Here is a 27,040-nt window from a genome sequence, read left to right as displayed (position 1 = left end):
GAAAGGAGGAGGAGATAAAGACAGGAGAAGGCATGGGGAGTAAATAACAATAAGGATGTTTGAAAAAAGCCATAAGGAGCCAGGTGGTGTTGGCACACTCCTTTAATCCCAGCACTGGGAAGGCAGAGTCAGGTGGATCTCTGTGAGTTCGAGGCCAGCCTGGTCTACAGATTGAGATCCCGGACAGGCACCAAAACTACACAGAGAAACCCTGTCTGGAGGGGGAAAAAAGCCATAAGAATCCTACTATCAATTTTCTACCTAAAAAAACAAACAAACAAACAAAAAACAAATACATTTAAGTCTGTATAGAAATATGTATAGTTTAAAGAAATTTTTTCTCATTTGGGCTAACAATTCTCCCCCCAAGAGGCAAAGACCACATAACAAAAGCCCCAACCCTAGATATAACCCTGTTGTTGTTGTTGTTGTTTTTTAGTTTATTATTGAAAATAGATTCTTCTCTCCTACAATACACCCTGACCACAGTTTCCCCTCCCTCTACTCTTCCCAGCTCTTCCCAACCTCTCTTCTCCCCCAGATGCACTCCCCCTCTGATTTCCTTCAGAAAAGAGCAGACCTCCAAGAAACAACAACCAATTATGACAAAACAAGACACAATAAGACAAGGCAAAAGTCCTCATATCAGGCTGGGCAAGGCAACCCAACAGGAGGAAAAGAGTCCCAAGAGCAAGCAAAAGAGTTTGAGACAAACCCACTCCCACTGTTAGAAGTCCCACAAAAATATTAAGCTAATAGCCATAACATACACGCAGAGGACCTGGTGAAGAGTCTTCCAGGTCTTATGCTTGCTGCTTCAGTCTCTGTGAGACCATGTGAGCCCTGTGTAGTTGATTCAGTGAGACATGTTCTCCTGGTATCCTCCGTCCTCTCTGATTCCTAAAATCTTTTCTTCCCCTCTTGTGAGTTGTTGATTAGGGTTGTATAAGCGACTCTTCAAACTTTACAGGTATTGCTATTGCCCTTGGTTGTCTTCCAGAGGTGGAAGGTTCAGAGCAGGGCCCAGAGGACCCTGAGCTAGAACTGACCTGAAAGCTTCATCCTTGAGGACTAGCTTTAATGGCACCACATGGTACCATGCAAGCTTCCAAAGGAGAATAGCAACCAACATACCTACCCAGCTATGGCATCTATATGACCACTACAGCACAATAACAATAAAGATGTAGGAGTGGCCATAACCAATGGCTCTCTAACTGGACTGGAGACCTGCTAACAAGAGGGAAAACACGCTAGAAATCTAGCCAAATACCTGGGGTAGTGAAGTCATGGATCTTAAAAGAGAACCTACAACCACTATTTACTAAACCCCAGCATAATCCCAAACTACATTCTAAATCCCTGTCCTTATACGCACAGGCACATGTAGTCCTCACCCCTCATCAAGGAAACTTCTCTTTTCTAGCGACAGTGATCATTACAGAAAACCACAAACAATCAATATGCAGAAGTATGGAGCCCAGTCCCAGCAGATAAATCTACAAAACAACTCCTCCACCTAAAACTCAGGGAATATTGTAAAAGAGAGGGTAGAAAGACTGTAAGAGTTAGACCAAGGAGTTTGCTGTGAGATCGTGTCTCCTAGTATCATTAGAAGCTACATTCATAAAGTCTCACCTCACCGTCATGACTGCCCACACTTGCACCAAAGGGCATGTAAGCTGGATGTGAAAAGCCCATCCAGCCTCAACCCTACACAAAAAAAACTATAGAGACAAGTGAAGAAAGCTGGGAGTGAAAGAGGTGGTATTCACCAGGGAAGAGCATACAAATTCGATGTCCAGTGTCAAATGATCAGCCTTGAAAACATACAAACAAGTAACATTAAACAGACTGAGCCATTTATACTTAAGAATATGTATGTATATACATATATACATGCGATAACAATTAGTGAATAAAGAGTCAATGAACTTTAAGGAGAGTGGGGAGGGGTATATGGGAGGGAAGAGAGGGAAGAGAGAAATGTTATATCATAATCTCAAAAAATTTTTAAAGGTTAAATAAAAATAATTGAGTATAGTAGTAAGCAGCTGAGTTCTCAAAAGATGAAATACAACTGGCTGAGAAACACCTAAAAATGTTCAACATCCTAGATATCAGGGAAATGCAAATTAAAACTACTTTTCAGTTTCATCTTAGCCTAATCAGAATGGCCAAAATTAACAAAACAAATAACTGTAGATGCAAGGAAAGGGGAACACTTATTCATTGCTTGGTGACGGGATACAAACTGGGAGAGCCACTATGTAAATCCATCTGGCACTGGACTTTTTGTTTAAAAACCTATCACTTATAAGAGCCCCACTGTCCGTCCATGTATGTACCTCTGTTCAGACTGTTTTTATGTTTTTCTCAGTCTATGAAGTAGATGCCTTTCACACGTTCTTTACATACATCCTTAATGTTATTTAGCCCTTCACAACTCCCAACTTTTGAGATGATAGTTCATCCTTTTTCTATCTGTAGTATCTTTTCATAAACAAAATTAATTAATCTTAATGTAGCTAAAGTATATATACTAATATCAGAGTTATTTTGTGATTTTTTTGACAATAAGTTTGCTAATTCTGATGATACATCTTTTGAAGTTATATTCTAACATGTTTACAGTTTTTCCTAAAGCATTTAGGTCTATAAACTCCAGAGGCAGTTTTTGCTTGGTTTTGTTTTGTTTTCATGCTCCTTGAAAATTTTTTTTCTTGTGTACCTTAAATTTTGTTAAGTACCCCAAAATTTAAAAATACTATATTACTGGGTTGTATTGATAATTTCTCCCTTAATCATTATTTAATGCTCTTCTGCATGTGCAGTTATACTTCTTGCCAGAGTCTGTTTCATCAATAACAATACTATGTCATTTTTTATCCTATATCATATATATATATATATATATATATATGTGTGTGTGTGTGTGTGTGTATGTGTGTGTGTGTGTATATATATATATATATATATATATATATATATATATATATATATATATAGTGAGAGAGAGAGAGGAGAGAGAAAGAAAGAGCATTTTCTATCCCACCTTTTGTTATTATTTGCTTGATTTATTTTCTAGTCTTTGATATTCCACCTTTGGCTTTTCTGTATTTAAAGAAGCATGAATAGATGCATAGTGTTGGTTTGGGTTCATTAGATCAATCTCAAATTTTTCCTCTTTCATTGAAGTAAACCATTTAAATTAACTGAATCTAAAATGACCATTTTAAGTAGAGATTTATTTTTGGTTCCAGTTGCATCTTTATCCATGCATTCAGATTTGTAATCTTTTGAACTGACAGTTTTTGCTACTTTCACTATTTTCCATCTCATTGTATATACACATTATTTTGCTGTGTTTTAGTTGTTGCCATAAAGAATATGCATAGTCCTATATTACAATATAGTACAAATCATTACATACACTACAACTAGAATATATCTGACCTTTAGAGCATAACAATTCCATTTCCGTCTGCTATTAATGATATATGGCCAAATATACAACTTCTACATATTTTTTGCAACACAGAGTATTATATTATTTATAGTAGTTACTTATATTAGTGTGTATATTTTCCCTTTTGCATTTTTTTGCCCATTATGACTATTTGAATAATTATTTTAATATTTCTTTTAGTGCATGCTCTGAATAAATTCTGTGACATGTTTTCTGGAGGAATTTTATTTTGCCATGAGCTTTGAAAAGTATTTACATTGATCAAAGTATTCTAATTTGGCAGTTCTGTTATTTCAGTTTATCAGCATATCACCCCGGCTTCAGTATTGACTTTCATGCTTTTCTTCTTTTCAGGCTCTGTTCTCCCTTAACTTCATGCCCTGGCACAGAACCTAAAATTATTATGTTCTAATTGACTCGTCCAGTGTTCTCAGCAAGAGATTGAACTGGTCTAACTTTTCACATCATAGAATAGGCACTATTTCTCTTAAATTTTAGAATAATTTTAAATTTTAGAATTGTTAATTCTTTAAAATATTTAGAGCAGTTTCATCCCATTTTAGTCAGATGAATGATTTCATACAACATGCTTTTTATGGAACAAAAGATATCTTTCTAAAGAAAATCCAGGCAATATATTCTGTCAATTTATAAGGTGACATATGTACTGGTAATAATTTTTCAATTACTTATATTATTTCAAGAACATAATAATCAAAAAAGAGAAAGAGGCCATTGAGGTTCCAAAGAGAAGATCAGTTGTACTTCACACTAAAGCTGAACTGCTTAAGTATGTACAATGAATAGGAAAGCCAAAAAAATATTTCTGTGCCTCTAATCTTCTGTGTAAACGACTTTTAAAACATTCAGGGCTGGCCGAGTATGATAAATCCATAGATTCTACAAGATTTTATTAAAACAACTGTATCTGCTGAACAAATCATCTTTACTGTCCAATTAATATATCATACGATGGTATACTTTATTAATAAAGCCATCAAAAGGTAATTAAACAATCTAACCCACAAGCAAGTCACTTGTGAAACTGAAATAAGTCTGCCTTATTGTAAAAAAGCTCCATATGGATATCATTTGACTCCCAAAAGGCTTGGACAATGTTTTTATAGAGAAACCACCAACAAAAAAGCAAATGAAAGTTAGCAAGTCATTAGCCGAAAAGTGGCTGGAGAATGATAAAGAACGAACCATATTCAAACTTAAAGCAATTAAATAGCAATAAAATAAACTCCTAGTAGTTTATTGATATACCCATAGATTAGATTAGTTCATCTCTCAACTCTCAGCAGAGAAGCTTCTATTTGGAATAAATGGTGATTAATACAGGTACCCACAATTACCCAAGATGCAAAGAACAAGAGACTGCATAGTGACCAGTTCTAAAGGGATAGATCCACACACATCCACACCCAAGGCTCAAGAATCACTACAGGAGAGGGGGTAGAATGAGTGTAAGGAGACAGCGGTTGTGATGACTACAAGGATCCATCTGGAGGACACAGCAGGACAATTCCACATATGAACTAACTGCATTTGTGACTGCATACATAAAACCTGTACAAGCCCAAGCCAGACCAAATCCCCACACAGAAAGGGGGGTTGGGCACCCAATTTCATCCACAGTTGTGAAACAACTGGTAACTGTCAGTTGCTAGGAAAGGAGGGTCCAGTTTTCTCTAATGCAGCCTCTGGGAAGTTGACCATGTTGCACTGGAAGAGCACCCATCCATGAATATTGTGGGCAGTTTTTTTTTTTTTAAAAAAAGGCCACAAATTTTGCTGGACAGGGAAGTAGAGATGAATCTGGGAAGAGTTGAGGGAGTATGAACATGACCAAAACACATTGTACAGAACTTGAAACTCTCCAAGAATAAATTTTTAAAAATGTAAAAACAGTGAGAAAATAACTCAACAAAAACAGTAGACCATGGAACCAAAGAGAAAAATTTCAAAAGAAGCACAGAGGCCTAGCAAACAATGAACTGTTCACCATCCCCAGTCTTCAGGAAACCACAGACTAAAGGCTGTTTTAAGACCTAACCCACCTCAGTTCAAACAGTCACCACCAAGACTACAAATAACAAATGCTAGAGCGAATGTGGAGAAGAGGGAACTCTTCTAAACCACTGGAGTGTAAACAAGTGTAGCTACTTTGTAGATAAGTGTGCAGTTAACTTTAAAAACAAATGAACAAAAACTAAAAATTGGCCTGCCATGCAACCCAGTTATATCACTCCTGGCATCTACCCAAAGAACTTTATACCCTACTACAAAGATACTTTAACATTAATTTCTTGTCCAATGCTGCTTTACTGTGAATGGCTAGAAAATAGAGCTAATCTAGATGTACATCAATAGATGAATGGATAAGGAAACTATAGTATACACAATGGGATTGTTTAGCTGATAAGAATAAAGCAATTTGCAGGTTAATAAACAGAATTTGAAAAAAATTGTACTGAGTAACACAGGTCCAGGATGACAAATGTCACATGTTCTCTCTCAAGAATCGTGGCTTCAACTCTGTTTTATGTGCTTAACTTATAGTACAAGGGGAATCCAGGAAGGGGATGACCCTTGTCCAATGGGGATGCACTAAGGGAGGAAGAAGAGTATAGTGTCAGTAAAATAAACATAAAGAGGTAGACTACTTGGGCCAAATAGGCTTAAGAAGGTAGAGGTGCAGAGACTGAGGCCTGAGGGAGGGGTAAGGTTAATCAGAAGGCAGGGTATGTGAAAAACCAAATGGAAACCTATAATCGTAGAACTAAATAAAAGATATACTTGGAAAAGATAGTAGGACCCACATGATATGAAAGGAGGAAATACTGGAAGTGTAAAGTTTAAGTGGAGATATGGGCAGGAGGATGGGAGACAGGAAAAAGAAGGGAATGGGTTAACCAAAACTAAGGAGATATAAAAAAGCCTTATGGAAACCCACTGACTAGTAAGCTAATTATAAAATATAATTTTTAAAAAGAAGAGTTTGAGCAGAAGTACATGCATATTGCTCCAAGAAGATAAGAGATTCTAAATGAAAATTGCAGTGCCAGGCATGAGACACTTCACTATGAGTTACTGGTCAGAGATTCTAGAAGTCTCTAAAGAACAAACACTGTTGCCCTCTTGATTACCCACCACAACTATATAGCAAGATACTAATGCTGAATACATAAAACATGTTGGTTGCAAGACAGAGACATCAATTTGGAACCAAACAGGAAATTTTCTTCTCTATACTAACTAGCTTTCATAATGCCAAAGGTAATATGCAAGCTGTTGGGGGACAAAAGATTTCAATGATCTTACCCTACACTGGCTTCTGCATGTTACAAAATATTAATCTATCAGGCAAAATGTTACCATTGGAAAAATAGTAGTATGACAACTATAAGGTAATGGACCACTTTGTAACTGGATCTAAGGCCTACTTCATTGGAAGAAATTCATGCATAGTCAAAATGTCATGGCTGAGAAGTCATAGGCCCTACATAGAAACTAACTTGCTATTTCTCTAAATAATTATGCTGACAATCTACCTTCTAAATATTTTGTGTATAAACATAAACCCAGACTGTTAATCTTAATAAGAGAAGCTTTTGTACAATGGGTATCAGTTAATACAGAGACTGATAACTGGTCAGAATGCTGTGAATAAGTTACTGTGAGGGATCAGTACTAAATGGGACATCTTTTTTAAGCTACCCCACAAAGACTCATGAAACATCACAAAGGAAGCAGAAAAGATAGGAGCTGCAGAATGGGAAAGAGTATTGAGGAGTCTTGTCTTCTGTACATGCCACAGCTCTTGTACTCATAAACTGACAGAGCTGTGGTTACTTGTGTACGACCTGAACAAGGTCAAGCTACTCAAAATTACAGTATGGATATGAGACTAGGTCATGAGGATCCACCACTAGCTGCGAACTATTGGCAGTTGATGGTGGCTGGGAAAGGGACAGTGGTTTTTCTTTGGTGATGTGGCCACTAGTAGGTTGACCACACTTCAGTGGATAATCCCACAACCACGTACATACAGACAGCTCTAACCGGACACAGCGGGATATAAAAGGAAAAAAAGGACATGCAATTGAGAGGTAGATGTGTTGTGGGAGTCCAAGCTGGGGAGAGCTTGAGGGGAGAAGTGGGAGTGGATATGATCATTGTCCATTATATAAAAATATGGAATTACAAAAACAAAAATAAATAAACATATTAATTATTAAACAATAGAGTGAAAACTCAATTTATTAGAAATAATAAAACTCAAAGATTAGAAATGAAAAGAGAGATGAGACACTAAAACATACCAACAAATTTTGGAAAAACCTTACAAATCATGTCTTACAAATGGCATTTTCTTCCAATTAGAAAAATCAAAAAGAAATAGATGAATTTTTTATACATATGCCTGTTTTAATCAGGGCTTCTATTACTGTAATGAAATACCACGACCAAAAAGCAAGTTGGGGAGGAAAGGGATTATTTGGCTTACACTTCCATATTGCTGTTCATCATCAATGGAAATCAGGACAGGACTTCAAACAGGAAAGAATCCTAGAGGCAGAAGCTAATGCACAGGCCATGGAAGGGTGCTGTTTACTGGCTTGCTCCCTATGGCTTGCTCAGCCTGCTTTCTTATAGAACTCTGGATCACCAACACAGGGATGGCACCACACACAATGGGCTGAGTCCTCCCCCATCAATCCCTAATTAAGAAAATCCCTTACAGCCAGATCTTACATAGGCATTTTCTCAATTGAGGTTCTCTCCTTTCAGATAGCTTTAGTTTGTATGTCAAGTTGACAGAAGACTAGGCCAGCACAATGCCCTACCAAAGATGATTTAAATAATTTTAAAAGATGCATAATGTGCAATGAGATCAAAGCAATTAATTTTCTTTAAAAAAAAAAATCTAACAAAAGCCACAGTCCAGAAGGTTTCGCTGTAGGATTCTACCAGACCTTTATTGAACACCTTAAAGCAACTAGAAAAAAAAAAGACTTTTCATTTCTTTCTACAAAGCAAGAATCAAGTGATAACAAAAGCAGATCAGAAACAATAGAAAAAGAAATTACAGACCAAAAAATTATAGACTGATCTAACAATACTAATACTACTTGAATTGGTCTGTAAAACAGAAATGGAAAGAATACTTACAAACTCTTATGAAACCAATATTTCCCTGGTCCTAAAACTATATAATGACACAAAAACAAAAGAAAAGGAAATTATAGGACAATCATATATAGTGTGGAATTTTATTCAGCTATAAAGGAAGGTTAGATTATGAAAATTTCAAGAAAATGGGTCTAACTGGAAAAAATAGTGAGCATATTAATACAAGTCTAGAAAATCAATGCTCCATGTTTCTGTTATATATACAGCAGAGCTTAAAATATGTATGTTTGTTTGATTAAACTGGAATGTCTGCAGAGACATGGGAGAGAGAAAGGAACATGGTGAAAGAGAGAAGAAACGTAAAGGAGGCTGAGGCTGGTAGAACACAAGTGTTGTGTAAACAGGAGGGAATACTGGAGTGACAATGTCCAAACAGGAATACGGATGGGTATCAAGCAACCTCTTAAATATTTATGTTTACACCCACAGACCAGTACTGTCCTCAGACTAGATCAAAGCCACCATTGCAGTGGGCAATGCAGAAACTCATGGATGTTCAAGGAGCTGAGAGCATGTGACAGCTGAATGTTCAGATGAAAAGAAAAGCCACATCCATAGCATCCTCTCCTAAGCTCAAGGAACACAGAAGAGGGGCTAGAAAGAACATAAGAGCTAACACATGGGGCAGGGGCATTATGAAATGCTAATAGGCATGACATCACTGAAGCCTTTATGAACTCAAATGTAGCTGGTTCCATAAGACTAAACCAGAAGATACTCAGTCACTTATTTGTCAGGGGCTGCTGGAGGAAAGGAGACCACTGTCTTCAGGGATGTAACTAGCAGTGAGTTACTCATGTTCCATTTGATAGCTTCACATCTATGTCCACTCAGCTGTCCCACTACATCAGTTGTTCACAATACAAAAAGAGGGGAAAAAGACATCAAAGTGGGGCTGGGGATCGGTGGAAGGTAGATAGTTGGGGGCAGGAGACACTGGAGAATAGAAGGATGAGTGTGACAAGAATATGTTATTTACATGTGTGAAACTGTCAAAGAATAAATCAGTGAAGGATGTAAAATTTAAAAACAGAAACAAAAGTCACAAATACCCAAACTGAACTACAGAACTATACAAAACAAAAATAAAAACCAGATGCTACAAGAAGTGTCACTTATCTGCTGTTTTTAGTGTAAAGAATTCTTTCTCCTGATATCACTTCAATACTGCTCCTAAATACTCTTTGTAGTAATGTTAGAATCAAACTCAAAATTAAGGCTGCTTGACACCCGTAGACCTAGTTCTGGATGCCAGTTGGCTTTGCCAGATGAGTTAGGCCAACTTCCGCTCCAGCCTTCACCTCCACACCAACAGGCCTAGCTCCAGACTCATGGCTCACAATCCAGCTTTACCTGACCTAGGTCCCATCAAACAGCTCATGCACCAGATTTTCCTGACCTAGTTCCCATCACTCAGCTCCTGACCTGATCTAAGCTAAGGCATGCTAGAATCTCTCACAATCCACAAAACCAAAGAAAGTCTACATGCACAGGTCACATACAAACAACAAGAAAAGCAAAGACAGTTCATCTCTTATCAAACCTGTAGAAATGTTCTCTAGTGAGAATTACATAAATGAACCCAAGGATGCAGAATTGAAAAGAGAAACTATAACTCTAATCAAAAGACTAAAGGGCTTAAAGAAGATGTGAAAAAACACCTCACTGAACTTAAGAGGGTATCAATAACACATCAGTGATGTCTAAGAAAATACAAATATAGTTCTGAATAGAATGGTGAGAAAAACTCAGGATTGGGAATTAATTCAGTAGAAAAGAGATTGAAATACTGAAAAGAACTTGGAATTGAAAAATTCAATGACCCAATAAGAAAACTCAGGAGAAAGTCTTATAGTAGAAAGGATCATGAAGAAGATACCATGACTTTAAGAGAAAGTAGAGGAATTAGACCAAGCAAACAAAGACTATAAATATTTTTAAATACACAAAAGAAACAAACAAGAACTGTAAGATACAATGAAAAGACCATACTACTGAGTTAAAGACATAGATTAAGAATTTGAAGCAGCTGGGCGTTGGTGGCACATGCCTTTAATCCCAGCACTCAAGAGGCAGAGCCAGGCATATCTCTGTAGGCTTGAGGCCAGCCTGGCCTACAGAGTGAGACCCAGGACAGGCACCAAAGCTACACAGAGAAATCCTGTCTCGAAAAACCAAAAAAGAAGCAAACAGACCAGATTTTCAACAAGATCATAAAACATTTGCCCAAATTAAGGGAAGACATACTCATATAGACATAAGAACCACAAAGAATACCAAATAGGACCAGAAAAGAAACTCTCCATGCCATATCATAGTAAAAACATTAAGTATACAGAACAAAAATAGAACTTGAAAGTACCAAGAGAAAAAACTCATCAGAATAACAGCTGATTTCTCAATGGAAACTTTAAAAGCTGGAAGAGTCTAAAGAAATGTAACCCAATTCTAAACCCACCGATGTCAACCTAGACTACTGTATCCCACAGAACATTCTATCATACTTTAAAGAAAAACTTTCCATCATATAAACAAGCTACAAAGAGGGTAACACTGCTGCTTAGAGGCAGAGGAAGTCTTTTCATCATGGCTGCCAGATGGATCTATGACTTGGGATGCCAGGATATACCATTTCAGTGGAAGGTCTAAATGAGGAAGTAAGTGAACCGCTGCTGTGGGAGCTCTTTCTCCATGCAGTGCCAGTGGTCAACATCCACATGCCAAAGGGCAGAGTCATTGCCAGCCCCAAGGCTATGGCTTTGTTGAATTCTTGAGTGAGGAAGATATGACTGTACCATTAAAATTATGAACATGATCAAATTCTAGGGGAAGCAAATACCGGTGAACAAGGCATCAGCTCACAACAAAAACATGGATGTAGGAACCAATATTTTCATTGTGAACTCGGACCCAGAAATTGAGATGCTGCCTTATAACTCTTTCAGAGTACTTTCCTGGGGATCATCTTAAAACCCCCTCCCCCAGGATTATTCAGGACTCTGACACAGGAAACTCTAAGGGTTATGCCTTCATTAAATTTGATTTATATGCTTTGGATGCATCAACTGAGGTCATAAATGGGTGTGGTTGATATATTGTGTACCCCGATAAGCTTATCTGGGGGTCAGAGAACAGAACAGCCACTATATTAAACATAGGTTTAGGCAGTGGTAGCACATGCCTTTAATCCTAGCATTCTAGAGGCAGAGATCTGTCTGGATCTCTGTGAGTTCAAAGCCACATTAGAAACAGCCAGGCATGATAGCACATGCCTTTAATCCCAGGAAGTGACGGCAGGAAGCAAAAAGGTATATAAGGTATGAGAACCAGAAACTAGAGCCTTTTAAAGCTTTTAGCTTTTAGTAGCAGTTCAGCTGAGATCCATTCGAAGAGGACACAGAGGCTTCCAGTTTTAGGAAACAAGATCAGCTGAGGAACTGGAGAGGCGAGGTTAGCTGTGGCTTGTTCTGTTTCTCTGATCTTTCAGCATTCACCCCAATACCTGGCTCTGGGTTTGTTTTTTTAATAAGACCTTTTGAAATTCATGCTACAAATGGGAAATATCTCTGTACCGTGGTATCACTGTGTCTTATGGCTTCAAAAAGGACTCTAAGGGAGTGCCATGGCTCAGTAGCTCAACAACTTCTGACAGCCTAGAAGCCACTGTCCCAGGCTAACTACCTTCATCAGCTGTTTGTAGATGCACCTCCTTGGTGCTCCCAATCCTATGGTTTCATGCCTGGGCTCTGGGCTTCCTCCACCAGGCATGCCTCTTCCTGGCTCCTTCCCACCTCCAGTGCCAACTCCTGAGGCCTCCCTCTAGGATATCCCCAGCCATGGCACTTCCACCTATGCCATCTGGAGCTAGAGGACATGCCCCCCAACAGCAGGAACTCCAGGACATCCTGGACACAGACATTCACACCCTCATTCATTCCCATCAGGTGGGATACCCCCATGTCCCAGATGCAGCTAACTCACCATGGTTCTCATGGCCTAATACATTCCCATGCTAGGTCTCTGGGGAATAGCCACCCCTCTATCCACCTCCTGTAATGCATCATCCCGGACCTCAACTAATGGGCACAACCCCTGCCTCTGAGGGCCACCTTCTGGATCTCTCATAAGGTAGTTTGAATGTAACTGGCCCCCATAAGCTCATAAGAGTGTCACTAATAGGAGATATGGCCTTGTTGAAGTAGATGTGGCCTTGTTGGAGAAATTGTGTCACTGTGGTAGCAGACTTTGAGGCTCTCTATGCTCAAGATACCACCCAGTGTCTCAGTTGACTTCCTGTTGCTTACAAGATATAGGGCTCTCAGCTACTATTCCAGGACCATGTCTGCCTGCATGCCGCCATGTCCCATCATGATGATAATGGACTTAACCTCTCAAACTGTAAGTCACTGACTTAAATGTTTTCCTTTATAAGAGTTGCATGGTCATGGTGTCTCTTCACAGCAACAGAAACCCTAAGACATTCATGAATCATCTAGGTCCCATGCCTTCACATGGTATGTGTGGACCTCCTCCACTGACGCCCCCTCATGGATACACCGGCTCTCTGAGACCCCCTCCAGTGGGGTCCCCCTCCCTTTACTCAGACATACTCTACAGCCCCAGTTCCACCATGTGGTCTGATTCCAGGCCCATTTCCTCAGTAAATTGCTATCCTTTGTCTCCCTCTTACATACTCTCAGTATCTTCATTTCTTGGACCAATCAGAGTTGCTATAGCTCAAAGGGGCTAAAGTACTATCCCCTCTTAGCATCTACATCCCAATTTCAATGTCATTTTTTCCATAGGAGCTATTTCTTCATTTTTGGTTAAAATGTTGGTCCTAATGTTTTACACATGTACAGTAAAAATAAAACTATACTTCTTGCTAGAAACAAAAGCAAGCTAAAAAAAAAATTATGTCAACCAAATTAGCTCTACAAAGAACACTGGAAACAATACTTCAGATTGACGCTAAGTATAGCCCAGAAACTGTAGAAAGAACACAAATGAAGGTGTTGTTACAAAAAAACAAGGTAAGATTAAGAGCACAAAGAGCCAACAACAACAAAATGACTACAATGACACCTACCTTTTATCAGCTTCAACTCACCAATCAAGAGACAAAGATTAGGTGAATGATTAAGAAACAAAATCAGCCAAGCGGTGGTGGCATGCCTTTAATCCCAGCATTCTCGAGGCAGGGGCAGGCAGATTTCTGTGAGTTCGAGGCAAGCCTGGTCCAGGACAGGCACCAAAAACTACACAGAAAAACCCTGTCTCAAAAAACAAACAAACAAAAAAGAAACAAACAAAATCCATATGTCTATTTTCTAAAAGCAATTCATCTTACTTTCAAAGATAGGGGCCACTTTAAAGTAAAAGAATGGGGGAAAAAAAGCAAATGGGATCAGAAAGCAAGCAGGTATCTATCCATTTCCTATTATCTGACAAAATAGACTTCAAACTAAAACAAATAAGAGATACAGAAGGACATTATGAAAGTCAAACTTACATTGTAAGTTTTAATTACTACGCCTTAGAGATCTATAAAACAAAAATGCCTCTAATCTGCAAGCCCCTTGCCCAAGGACAGATAGTTCATGAAATTCTGGAGGCTATTTTTTGAGAGATAACAAGCCACACATTTTCACACTCCTATCAAGTTTGGTTGACCCATCTGCACCAGATGTGCTTGGTCACATGTAGGCAGGAGGTATGTAGGCAGGAAATATGTCAGGATGTATGCTTGCCCCTGATTGGATCTGATGGGAAATGAAATGAATTATAGTGTTTCCTTCATAAGTCCTAAAATACTTTCTTTTTTTAAAATTTATTAAGGAAACTTTTTTTTCATTTTACATACCAACCACAGATTCCCCTCTCTTCCCTCCTCCCACCCCTCCAGCCTTCCCCCCTCAACCCACCCTCCATTCCCTCCTCTGATAAGGTAGTAAGGCCTCCCCATGGGGAGTCAACAGAGACAGGTACATTCAGCAGAGGCAGTCCAAGCCCCTCCCACTGTCTCAAGGCTGTGCAAGGTGTCCCACCATAGGTAGTGGACTCTAAAAAGCCAGCTCATGCACCCGGGGTGGATCCTTACTCTACTACCAGGGGGCTCCTTAAGCAGATCAAGCTACACAACTGTCTCACTTATACAGAGGGCCTAGTCCAGGCTCATGGAGGCTCCACAGCTTTTGGTCTAAAGTTCATGAGCTCCCAACTAGTTTGGTTTGGTTGTCTCTGTACAGTTCCCCATCATGATTCTTGAAACCCCTTGCTCATAGAATCCTTCTTCTCTCTCTTCAACTGGACTCCTGGAGCTTGGCCTGGTGCCTGAAACCCTTCTTAAATCATACTTGTTTCTGGGCCATTTCTCAGGAACCTGGCCAGAACCCATTGACCTGGCCAGTATTTAATTAAAGCTTGCTTCAAATTTGGCTTTAAACTGTGGTAGTAGTCTTATTCTCAATCAATGGGATTATTAACACTTCATTCTAATCAAGGGAATAACTAGCCTAGCAGACATCACAATCATACGCATATATGCAACAAACATTAGCCTTCTCAATTTTGTAAAATGCATACTACTGGACTTAAAAATTCGGATTAACTTCAACTCAATAATAGTGGGTGATTTTCAATACCTCACTTTTTCCAACAAACAGATCATCTAGGTAAAAAACAGAGAAACCTCAGAATTAAATGACATACACCAAATGGACCTAAAAGGTATCTATAATATATTCCACCCTAACACCAATGAATATACATTTTACTTGAAAGCCCATGGAAGCTTCTCTAAAATAGAATATATACTGGGCACAAAACAAATCTATACAAATTCAGAAAAACTGAAATAAATCATGTATTGTATCTGACTACAAGGCAATAAAACTTATAATCAAACAGCAAGTGCATCTCTAGTAAAAATACAAATTCATGAAGATTAAACAATGCAATAATGAATAATGAATGGGTCAAAGAGGAACTCAGTAAAGAAAAAAGGAACTACAGAACTAAATGTAAACAAAAACACAACATAGAAGAACCACTGGGACACATTACAAACAGTCTTAGGGGAATTTACATCTCTAAGCACCTACATCACAGAACCAGGAAGAGCATAAACAAATGCCTTTATAATGCAACTCAAGAATTTGGAAAAACAAGAACAAATCAAGCAAAAATTCAGTAGATGGCAAGAAATAATAAAAATCAGAACAAAAATTACAAAATTAATATATAAAAAAGTACAAGGGATCAAGTATAAATCTAAGAAGTAGTTCTGTGAGAAAATAAACAGGTTCATCAGGTTAGTTGCCTAATTAACCAAAAGAAAGAGAGAACTCAAATTAATAGAATAAGAGACAAAACAGGAAACATTATAATTGACACCACAAAAATCCAAAATATTTTGAGGAAATACTTTAAAAACCTATAATCCATTAAGTTGGAACTCCTAAAATAAATGGACAAACATTTAAATCCATTCAAACCACCAAAAGCTGGGAGAAGAGTAACAATTTAAACTGACCCATTAACAAATAAGGAGATCTAGATAGTGATAAAAAGCCTTCTCACTAAAATAAGCCCAGGTCTAGATGGAAACACATCAGAATTCTACTAAACTTTCAAAGAAGATCTACAACCAATACTTATTAAATTACTCAAAGAAATGGAAACAGAAGGTGCTCCCCCAAACTCATCTATGAAACTAGTATAACTCTACCAGAAAAATGAAAAATCTAAAACAAACACACACACACACACACACACACACACACACACACAATTAGTATAACATCTCTGAATGAACATAGATTCAAAAGTCAATTAAAAATACTTTTAAGCCAAATACAGGGGAATATATCAAATTGTCCATCCTGATCAAGTTGGCTTTATCCCTGAAATGAAGGAATGGATCTACATAGCTATAGTAATAAAAATGGCATAGTACAAACACAAACACAAAACAAAACAAAAGACATTTATATCAATGGAAGAAAACAGGCGACCCAAATATGGGTTCATGTGATTACAGTCATCTGATATTTGACACAGTACATACTGGAGAATGTGCTGAGAAAACTGGACATGTACATGTAGAAGAACTAAATTAGACCCATATCTATCACCTTGCACAAAAAACAAACTACAAATGAACAAAGACTTCAGATGAGGAGAGGAGATGGGTGACTGGGAGGTGAGCAGAATTAGGGTGCATGATGTGAAATTCCTAGAGTCAATAAAGAAATTAAATTAAAAAAAACAACAACAACCTAAAACACAGAAACAAGGAGACAAGCAGCACCCTATAACACATTGCAGTAGGAAAGTACTTTCCTAAAAGTGCCCTATTTGCCCAAGAACTAAGACCAACAGATGGGGCCTCATTAAGCTAAAAACTGTGTACAACAAAGTAAATAATCAACTGAGTGAAGAGGAGCCCCCCAAAGTGAGAATATTTTCCAGAGGATTGAAACTCAGAAAACACACACAGAGACACAGACACAAACAAGAAAACAAGCAACCCAATTAAAAAATAGACTATATCTCTGAACAGAGAAGATTCAAAAGAAGAAATAAAAAATGGCTAATATCTCAAGGAATATTCACCATGCTTAGCAATTAGGGAAATAAAAATCAAAACAACTTTGAGAAGATGGCTATTCTTGGTTATCAACTTGTCTATATCTGGAAGTAACTAATACCAAAGTGTCTGGGTACACCTTTGAGAGAATATTTTTCTTGCTTAAATTATTTGAGGTGGGAAGACCAGCTTTTAGTCCAGATCTTTTGATGTAGGAAAACCCACCTTTAATCTGGGCCACACCTGATGGCAGCCTATATAAATGACACGGAAAAAGAAGTGCTTGCTCTTTGCCTGCTTGCTCTAGTTGTCAAGTCCACTCCTTCACTAGTATTAGAGCCTACTTCTTTGGGATTCTGATGTATACTCAAGAGCAACTGAGACATCCAGCCTCATGGACTGAACAACTACTTGATTCTTAGGCCTTCCATTGGTAGATAGCTATTGTTGGACTAGCTGGACCACTGCCTGTAAGCCATTCTGATAAATATCATATAAATACATACACACACATATATGTATATATATGTATATATATATGTATATATATATTCATTTTATAAGTTCCATTCCTCTAGAGAACCCTAATACATCATCTTACCCCAGTCAGAATAGTTAAGATAAAGAAAACAACTGACAACAAATGTTATCATAGATGCAAGTACTGGTGGGATGTAGTGGGTAGACATTCCAGCTTTGATCTGGAAGTTCCAACCCCCATTGAGGCTTCGGCAACTGTCACGCCTACAAGGCAGGGCCAAAAAAGGACCCTGGGGACCCGAGACCCGATGGGCCAGCTCGCTCACTATTTCTGACCCTGGACGGTGGAGGTTGACCAAGCAGAGCTCCAGAGAACACCACTGGACTGCAATAAACCTTCCCCAGATCCCGCGACCTACCTATCCCTTCATTTGTAAGTTACCTACTAAATAAATCTTCCTTTTAACTATGTGGAGTAGCCTTAATAATTTCACCAATTGTGGGACTGCAAACTGGTAAAGCTACTATGAAGATAAGTGTGGAAAATTCTCAAATAGCTAAAGATAAAACTACCATATGACCACTCCTCAGCATATGCCAAAAGAACTCCACATCATAATTCATAGATACCTGCTCAGTTATATCCACTGCTGTTCTATTCACAATAGCTAGGAAGTGGAAACAACTTAAATGTCCTCCAGCTGAAGCACGAGTAATGAAAATATAGTATTTATAATCAGTAAAATTCTACCCAGAAAAAAGAAAAAAATGGAATAATAAAATTTTCAGGTGAATGGATGAAACTAGAAAATATTATACTGAATGAGGTAAGCCAGACCTAGAAAGACAAAGACTTCATGTTTTCTCTGTGGATATCAGCTCCAAATCTTTAGATCTGAGTATATAACCTAGAGCAACTGTAAATAATAAAAAAGTAAAAGGGAACTAAGGTAGGAGGCAAGGGCATTAGAGAAAGGAATAGTAGGACACAGTTGTTATGAAGGAAAAAATGAGAAAAATGGGTCAGGGAGACTAACCTAGGGTGGAGCAGAGAGTGAGAAGGTTATAGGAAGATAAATAACACTAAGAATATTTGACAATGCCATAAGGAATCGTTTTAGATTTCCTTCAAATGACATAAAATATTAAGTTTCTATGTATATATATATGCATAAATATATATATATATATATATATATATATATATATATATATATATATATAGAGAGAGAGAGAGAGAGAGAGAGAGAGATGCGTTTTAAATGAAGTTACATCACATCACTTGGGGTGGCAATACTCTCCCTCAAAGAATAGGCTAATACAACCCCCAATGCCAGGCATGGTAAACTTGCTTTCAAATTATTGGTCAGGAGAACCCAATAGAACCCCAAACCATTACAGGCTGTGCCCTAGGTGCCTTCTAGAAAAAGAAGTTAGTGCACTAATGCTGAAGACACACTTCAGGCACAGGTCATGGAGGAGAACTGACTACTGTCACGCTGCTCAACCAGTATAATTTCTAACTGCTGTCTAAACACTCGCCTTTATTATCCACAGGTGAATGGAGCTCTCACGCCTCATCACAGAAGCTTCTCTTTGCAGCTGATAGACGTAATTCTAGAACGCCACAACCGCTCATGTCGCCACAACTACCAATCTTGAAACATTATAGATCTACAAAACAATCTCTACGCTTAAGACCTAGGGGACATTATAGAAGAGGAGGCAGGAAGGCTGGAAGAGCCAGAGGACCAGGACATCTGCGACAAGACAGTTTCTTTCTCCTTTTTCAATTTTGAAGAGGACAAAAAGTGGAGGAGTAAAGGGACAGTATCTGTGGGAAGGGTCAGGAGGAGGAGGCGGGAATGGGATCTGAGATAAACTGCATAGAATTCTCAAAACTATAATAAAATATATTATTTTAAAAGTTAAGGCAGTTTTTTCTTTGTACATATTTAGAATGCAGTTTCTTCAAATATATTATTTAAGTCAAAATCTAAACAACAGTTTTAAAAGATGAAAACATTCAGTTAAACATAATTGAAGTAAGTGAATTTGTATCCACATAAAACATGAAATGTAGTTTATTACATACCACAGCACTCAGGGCACCTTGGATGTTTCAGGTCATTTATCCCGTACCCTGGATAGCAGCGGTTAATCCACACCATTTGAAGGGTTCCTTCAATGTAGTATATTTCAGGCAGTGGCTCCACACGTTTGCCCAGGACTTCTACTTGCTGATTAAAAAATCTCTCTATGAGATTTTTAGCCTGCATTAGAAATAGAATTTTAAATATTAATTATCTGTAAGGCTAATATAAATTTAGAACAAATAATGCAGAGGAAAAAGTCTCAAATTCTTTAGTTAAGATATACATAACACAAAAAAGGAAAGTCTACCACTCATGCAAACACCTCAAATGTTTCAAAATGTACTTCTATTTCTATATGGGATAGAAATAAATGATTTTTACTTAGCAAATTTTGGTCCTTTTGGACTTTGAGTAATTTACAGATAGGCAACTAAGAAAAATTAAGTCAGCTGTTTAAAGTTAAACACATCTATGAAATCAAATTTACTTAAAATAATTTATAAGTTACTAAAAGTATGTCTTATACCACCCCCTTCCTTACTTTATGAAGGAAAATTAGGCTTAGAAACAAGATAAAATGTGCTAAGTTCTGGTTCTTTGTTATAAAACTAAACTTACAAATAGTAAGACATCATTGACAGATAATCACCTTGATATCTGCACTACTGGCTCTGACTTGGCTCCTTAGAGTAATAAGGGGCTGTGTTTTCCTCTATGGCGTCCCACCTCTACATGAAATACAAAATATATTTATGAACTCAAACCCACTGCAAACTGTGAGTTTCCTCAGCATCAAGAATCAGTACCTCCAGTTTCATCAGAAGCCAGGATAACTGTGAACCCCAACTTGTCTGACTTCTTTAACTACCCTCATAAGTATGTTATTTCCATGAAAAAATCCAAGAATTATTAAACCTTTTTAAATAAACTACATTTAACATAAATAGGACTCTATTTTCTCTATTACTCAATTACTTACATGTTTTCACATATTAAATATTTTTGCAATTTTGCTCTGTCTGATGAATTTTTCACATCTACTTGGCCAGACATAAATTTAAATTAAGTAAGTACTGAAAGAATTAGTTATAGGGAGGTGGATAGTTGTCTCAGTAGTTAAGAGCACTTGCCACTCTTACAGAGGACTTGAGTTCCATTCCCAGCACCCACATGACAGTTCATAGCTTCCTGTAATTCCAGTTCCGGAGATCTGGCAAGCTCTTCTAGCCCTCACCATATATGGAGAAAACAAGATAATCCATGATAAAGTCAATTTCAAATAAAGTCTATCTACAAATCCAGCCACACCGAAGACAGTAGAAAGAAAATTCAAACCCAAGGAGGTCAACTACAGCCATGAAAACACAGGAAATAATCTCACACCAGAAATACCATAAGAAGGGAAGTGCCTGCATGTGTGCAATGTACACACACACTCACACTCACACTAACAAACACATGACCATCACCAAAGACAACAACAAAATAACAGGAATTAATAATCACTGGTCATTAATACCTCTTAATATCAATGGGCTCAATTCCACAATAAAATGACACAGACTAACAGAATGGATGCAAAATCAGTATTCATCCTCCCACTACACACAAGAAACACACCTCAACATCAAAGATAGACATTATCTCAAAGTAAAGGGTTGACAAAAGATTTTCCAAGCAAATAGACCAGTGAAGCAAATTGGTGTAGCCATTCTAATACCTAATAAAACAGATTTCAAACCAAAATTAATCAAAACAGATGGGGAAGGATACTTCATACTCATAAAAAGAAAAATCCACCAAGAGGACACTGTAATTGTTAAAATCTATGCCTAACCACAAGGGCACCCACATTTGTAAAAGGAAACATTACTAAAACTTAAATCACACATTGACTAACACATTAATAGTGGAAGACTTCAATACCCTACTCTCACCAATGGACAAGTCTGCCAAACAAAAATTAAACAAAGAAATAGTAGAACTACCAGACATTATGAACCAAATGATCCTAACTGATATCTATTTAACATTTCACCCAAGCACAAAAGAATACACCTTCTTCTCAGCACTTCAGGGAGCATTCTCCAAAACTGACCACATACTTGGTCACAAGGCAAGTTTAAAAAGATATAAGAAAACTGAAATAACCCTCTGCATCATATTAAACCTCCCAGAGGTTAAAGCTGGATTTCAACAACTGAAACAACGGAAAGCTTAAAAATTCATGAAAACTGAACAACTCTCTACTGAAGGAAAAAATGGGTCAAGGAAGAAATAAAGAAAAGTTAAAGACTTTCTAGAATTCAATAAAAATGAATACACAACATACCCAGACTTATGGGTCCCAATGAAAACAGTGCTAAGAGAAAAGTTCATAGAATTAAGTGTCTACACAAAGAAACTGAAGCAATCTCAGTACACCTGAAAGCTCTATAACAAAAAGAAGCAATCATATCCAAGAGAAGTATATGATAGTAAATAAACTGGAGGCTGAAATCAATAAAATATAAACAAAGAGAATGATACAAAGAATCAATGAAACAAAGACTTGGTTCTTTGAGAAAAATCAACAAGTAAGACAAACCCTTATCTAAGACACAGAGAGAATTCCCAAATTAACAAAATCAAAAATGACACGGAGGAAATCCAAAGGATCATTAGGTCATACTTTAAAAACTTGTATTCAACAAAATTGAAAAATCTAAAATAAATGGACAATTTTCTTGTAGATACCACTTACCAAAGTTAAGTCAAGATCAAATAAACAATGTAAATAGGCTTATAACCATTAAGGAAATAAAAGCAATAATTAAAAGTCTCCCAAGCATAAAAACCCCATTTTAGTGTAGAATTGTAACAAACTTTCAAAGAAGAGCTAATGCCAATACTCCTCAAATTATTCCACAAAACAGAAACAGAAAGAGCATTGCCCAATTTGTTTTATGAGGCCACAGTCACCGTGGCACCCAAATTACACAAAGATTCAAGAAAGAAAGAAAATTATAGATCAATTTCCCTCATGAACACTGATGCAAAAATACTCAATAAAATACTTGCAAACCGAATCCAAGAACAAATAAAAAAGATCATCCACCATGGTCAGGTGGGCTTCATCCCAGAGATGCAGGGATAGTTCAACATATAGAAATCCATCATGGTAATCCACCGTATAAACAAACTGAAAAAAAAAATCCACAGGATCATCTCATTTGAAGCTGAAATGGCTTTGACAAAACCCAACAGCCCTTCATGATAAAAATCTTGGAGATATCAGAGATATAGGGACATATCTAAACATAATAAAGACAATTTATAGCAAACCTATAACCTATATCAAATTAAATGCATAGAAACTCAAAGCAATTCCACTAAAATCAGGAACAAGACAAGGCTGTCCTCTCTCTCCATATCTATTCAATATAGTACTTGAAATTCTATAGTAATAAAACAACTGAAAAAGATCAAGGGGATACAAATTGTGAAGGAAGAAGTCAAAGTATCATTATTTTCAAATGATATGATAGTATACATAAGTGATCCCCAAAATTCTACCAGGGATAGAATGCTCCAGTTGATAAACACGTTCAGTGAAGTGGCTGGATACAAAATTAACTCAAAAAATTCAGTAGCCCTTTTATATACAATCAACAAAAGGGCTGAGAAAGAAATTAGGGAAATAACACCCTTTATAATAGTCACAAGTAATATAAAATATCTAGGGGTAGCACCAACCAGTCAAGTAGACCTGCATGACAATAACTTCAAGTCATTGAAGAAAGAATTTGGAGAAGATAATCAGAAGATGGAAAGATCTCCCACGCTTATGGATCAGTAGGATTAACATAGTAAAAAATGGCCATCTTACCAAAAGCAATCCAAAAGCACAGATTCAACACAATCTTCATAAAAATCCCAACACAATTCTACAGACCCTGAAAGAACAATTATGCAACTTCTTATGGAAAAACAAAAACCCAGGATAGCTAAAACAATACTGTACAATAAAAGAACTCCTGGAGAACTATCACTATCCATAAGTTCAAGCTGTACTGAGGAGCTAAGGTAATTAAAAACTACAAGGTATTGGCATTAAAAACAGACAAGTTGATTGGAACGGATTGAAAATCCAGGCATAAATCCACACACCTATGGATTTTTATAAAGAAGCCAAATATATATAATGGGAAAAAAAGCATCTTGAACAAATGGTGCTCTTCTAATCAGATATCACCATGTAAAAAAATGCAAAGAGATTCATATCTATCACCATGCTCAAAACTCAGGTCCATGTGGATCAAAGACTTCAACATAAAACCAGATACACTGACCCTGACAGTAGAGAAAGTGGGGAATAGCCTTGAATGCATTGGTACAAGAGACAGCTTCCTAAACAGAACATGGACAGTGCAGGTACTAAGACTGACAATTAATAAATGGGATCTTATGAAACTAAAAAGATTCTGTCAGGCAAAAGAGACTGTCAATAGGACAAAATGGTAGCATACAGAATGGGAAAAGATTTTCACTAACTCTACATCTGACAGATGGTTAATATCCAAAATATATAAAGAACTCAAGACACTAGATATCAACAAACTAAAAAATCCAGTTTAATAATGGGGTACAGATCTAAGTAGAGAATTCTCAATAGAGGAATCTCAAATGGCTGAGAAACACTTGAAGAAATGTTCAACATCCTTAGCCATCAGAGAAATGCAAATCAAAATGACTTCTGAGATTCCATCTTACAACTTTCAGAATAGCTAATATCAAAAACATACGTGACAGCTCATACTGTCAAGGATGTGGAGCAAGGGGAATACTCCACCATTGCTGGTTACTGTGCAAACTTGTACAACCACTATGGACATCAATATGGAGGTTCCTCCAAAACTGGGGAAATGATATACCTCAAGACCCATCTATAACACTCCTGGGCATATACCCAATGGACAACCCATCCTACAATACTTGACTATGTTCATAACAGCTTTATTCAGAATAGCCAGAAACTAGATGTTTGGTTTCTCAACCAAAGAATGGATACATAAATGTAAATGGTACATCTACACAATGAAGTATTACTCAACTGTTAAAGAAAATAACATCATGAAATTTTCTGGTTCCATGGATGGAACTAGAAAAAAAATCTTGAGTGAGGTAACCCAGACCCTGAAAGACAAACATAGTATGTTCTCACTCATAAGTGGATATTAGTGGTTAAGTAAAGGATAATCCACAGACCCAGAGAGGCTAAGGAACAAGGAGGGTTCAAGGCGGGGATGCATGGAGCTCTCTAGAAAGAGGAAATAGAATAGACTTTGCAAGTGGGCTGGGGGTGGGTGGGGAGAGAAACAGGAGGCAATCAGGCTCGGGGCAGAGGGATGGAGGGAAAGAGTACTGGGAAAGATGATGGCAATTGGGGGCCATTTCAGGGGCAATGTGGAATCTGTAAGGGTAACCCAAGTGAAGACTCCTAGAAATGGGGAATATAGAGCCTAAATTGGCCATCTTCTTTTTCATTTGTTCAATGTTTTGTTTTGTCTTATTGTTTTTGTTTTAGTTTTTTTAAAGCAGGGTTTCTCTGTATAGCCCTGGCCATCCTGGAACTTACTCTGTAGATGAACCTGGCCTCGAATTCAGAGACTGTCTGTCTCTACCTCCTGAGGTCTGGGATCAAAGGCTTGCGCCACCACCACTTGGCCTAAACAACTTAGTTCTGTCAGGTTTTGTTGTTTCGTTTTGTTTTTTTGTTTTTGACTTTTGTTTTGTTACATGAGTCAGGGTTTCTCTGTGTAGCCCTGGATGTCCTGGAACTAACTCTGTAGACCAGGTTGGCCTCAAATTTAGAGACCCACTGCCTCTGCCTCCCAAGTACTGAGATTAAAGGTGTCCACCACCACTGCTCCTGGCCATCTTCTATAACCAGGCAAGTCTTCCTTTGTTAGAAATGGGACATCAACCCAGCCACAATATCTTCGACCTAAAATTTGTTCTTCCTGTAAGATACTCTACAGTAATGGTGATATAGAACTTGTGGGAATAGTCAACCAATGACTGGCCCAACTTGAGGTCCACATCATGAGAGGGAGCCCACACCTGACACTGCCTGGATGTCCAAGAACAAAAGACTGAATAGACCAGAGACCTACAATAGAACCAAACACAACTGGAAAAAAAAGTCAATGAAATTATTCTTAATAATATTCTGCTACACATAGACCAGAGCCTAGCCCACTCATCATCAGAGAGGTTTCATCAGCAACTGATGGAAGCTGATGCTCAGACCCATAACCAAAGATTAGGCAGAGCCAGGCAAACCACAGAAGATGGGGAGGAAGGATTGTAGGAGCCAGAGGGGTCAAGGACACCAGAAGAACACAGTTCACAGAATCAACTAAACAGGGCTCATAGGGGCTCATAAAGACTGAAGCAACAATCAGGGAGCCTGTATGGGTCTGACCTAGATCCTCTGCATGTATGTTATGGCTGTGTAGCTTGGTGTTCTTAAGGAACTATTAAAAGTGGAAGTGGGGATTGTCTCTGACTCTTGCCTGCTCTTGGGACCTTTTTCCCCCTACTGGGTTGCCTAGTCCAGCCTTGATATGAGGGTATGTGCCTAGTCTCATTATAACTTTTATGCCATGTTAGGTTGCTACACCTGGGAGGCCTCCTCTTTTCTGAAGGAAAATGGGGGAGGAACGGATCTGGGGTAGAGTTGAATTAGGGGGTGGAGGACTCTGAAAGGAGTAGGGTCAGGATGTAACATATGAGAGAATAATAATAATGATGATGATTATGATGATGAAGATGATAGATAGATAGATAGATAGATAGATAGATAGATAGATAGATAGATAGACAGATACATAGATAAGAATCTATGGGGGAAAATTACAGTCATCAGTTGAGGTTGTAATTAATATTTTTAATGTGAAGGAGGGAATCTTAAAGGTGTCTTCAAAGAACAAAAATATGAATTTTCTTGATACTCAGGCAACAAATGAGAGGTAGATGACTCAATATAATGACCCAATAGAGAATTGTGGCAAGTGAGAACTCAAAGCTTGAAAGTGTCTTTGTCATTCTTAAGCATACCAGATCAGGGATAATTTGATCTGGTATCTGAGTCAGACAGACATTTGTGAAGAAAAGTAAAGTTTAAAGGCAGAACCAAAAAAAAAAATGAAAAAGGAAAAAAAC

At 37.7% G+C, this 27,040-nt stretch overlaps 1 protein-coding gene across 4 annotated transcripts in view; it reads right to left on the bottom strand.

Moving 5' to 3' along the window:
* Positions 1 to 27,040, bottom strand: part of Zpbp (zona pellucida binding protein) — a 156,275-nt gene that overhangs the window by 16,069 nt on the left and 113,166 nt on the right. For all 4 annotated transcript variants that reach the window (XM_059275442.1, XM_059275443.1, XM_059275446.1 and 1 more), the window contains one exon: positions 19,834 to 20,011. In XM_059275442.1, coding sequence (XP_059131425.1) covers positions 19,834 to 20,011 — 178 coding nt within the window. The remainder of the gene's footprint in view (positions 1 to 19,833; positions 20,012 to 27,040) is intronic.

The sequence above is a fragment of the Peromyscus eremicus genome, chromosome 10, assembly GCF_949786415.1.
Source record: "Peromyscus eremicus chromosome 10, PerEre_H2_v1, whole genome shotgun sequence".
NCBI classification, from domain to species: domain Eukaryota; kingdom Metazoa; phylum Chordata; class Mammalia; order Rodentia; family Cricetidae; genus Peromyscus; species Peromyscus eremicus.
This window is presented reverse-complemented; position numbering and strand designations above follow the sequence as displayed.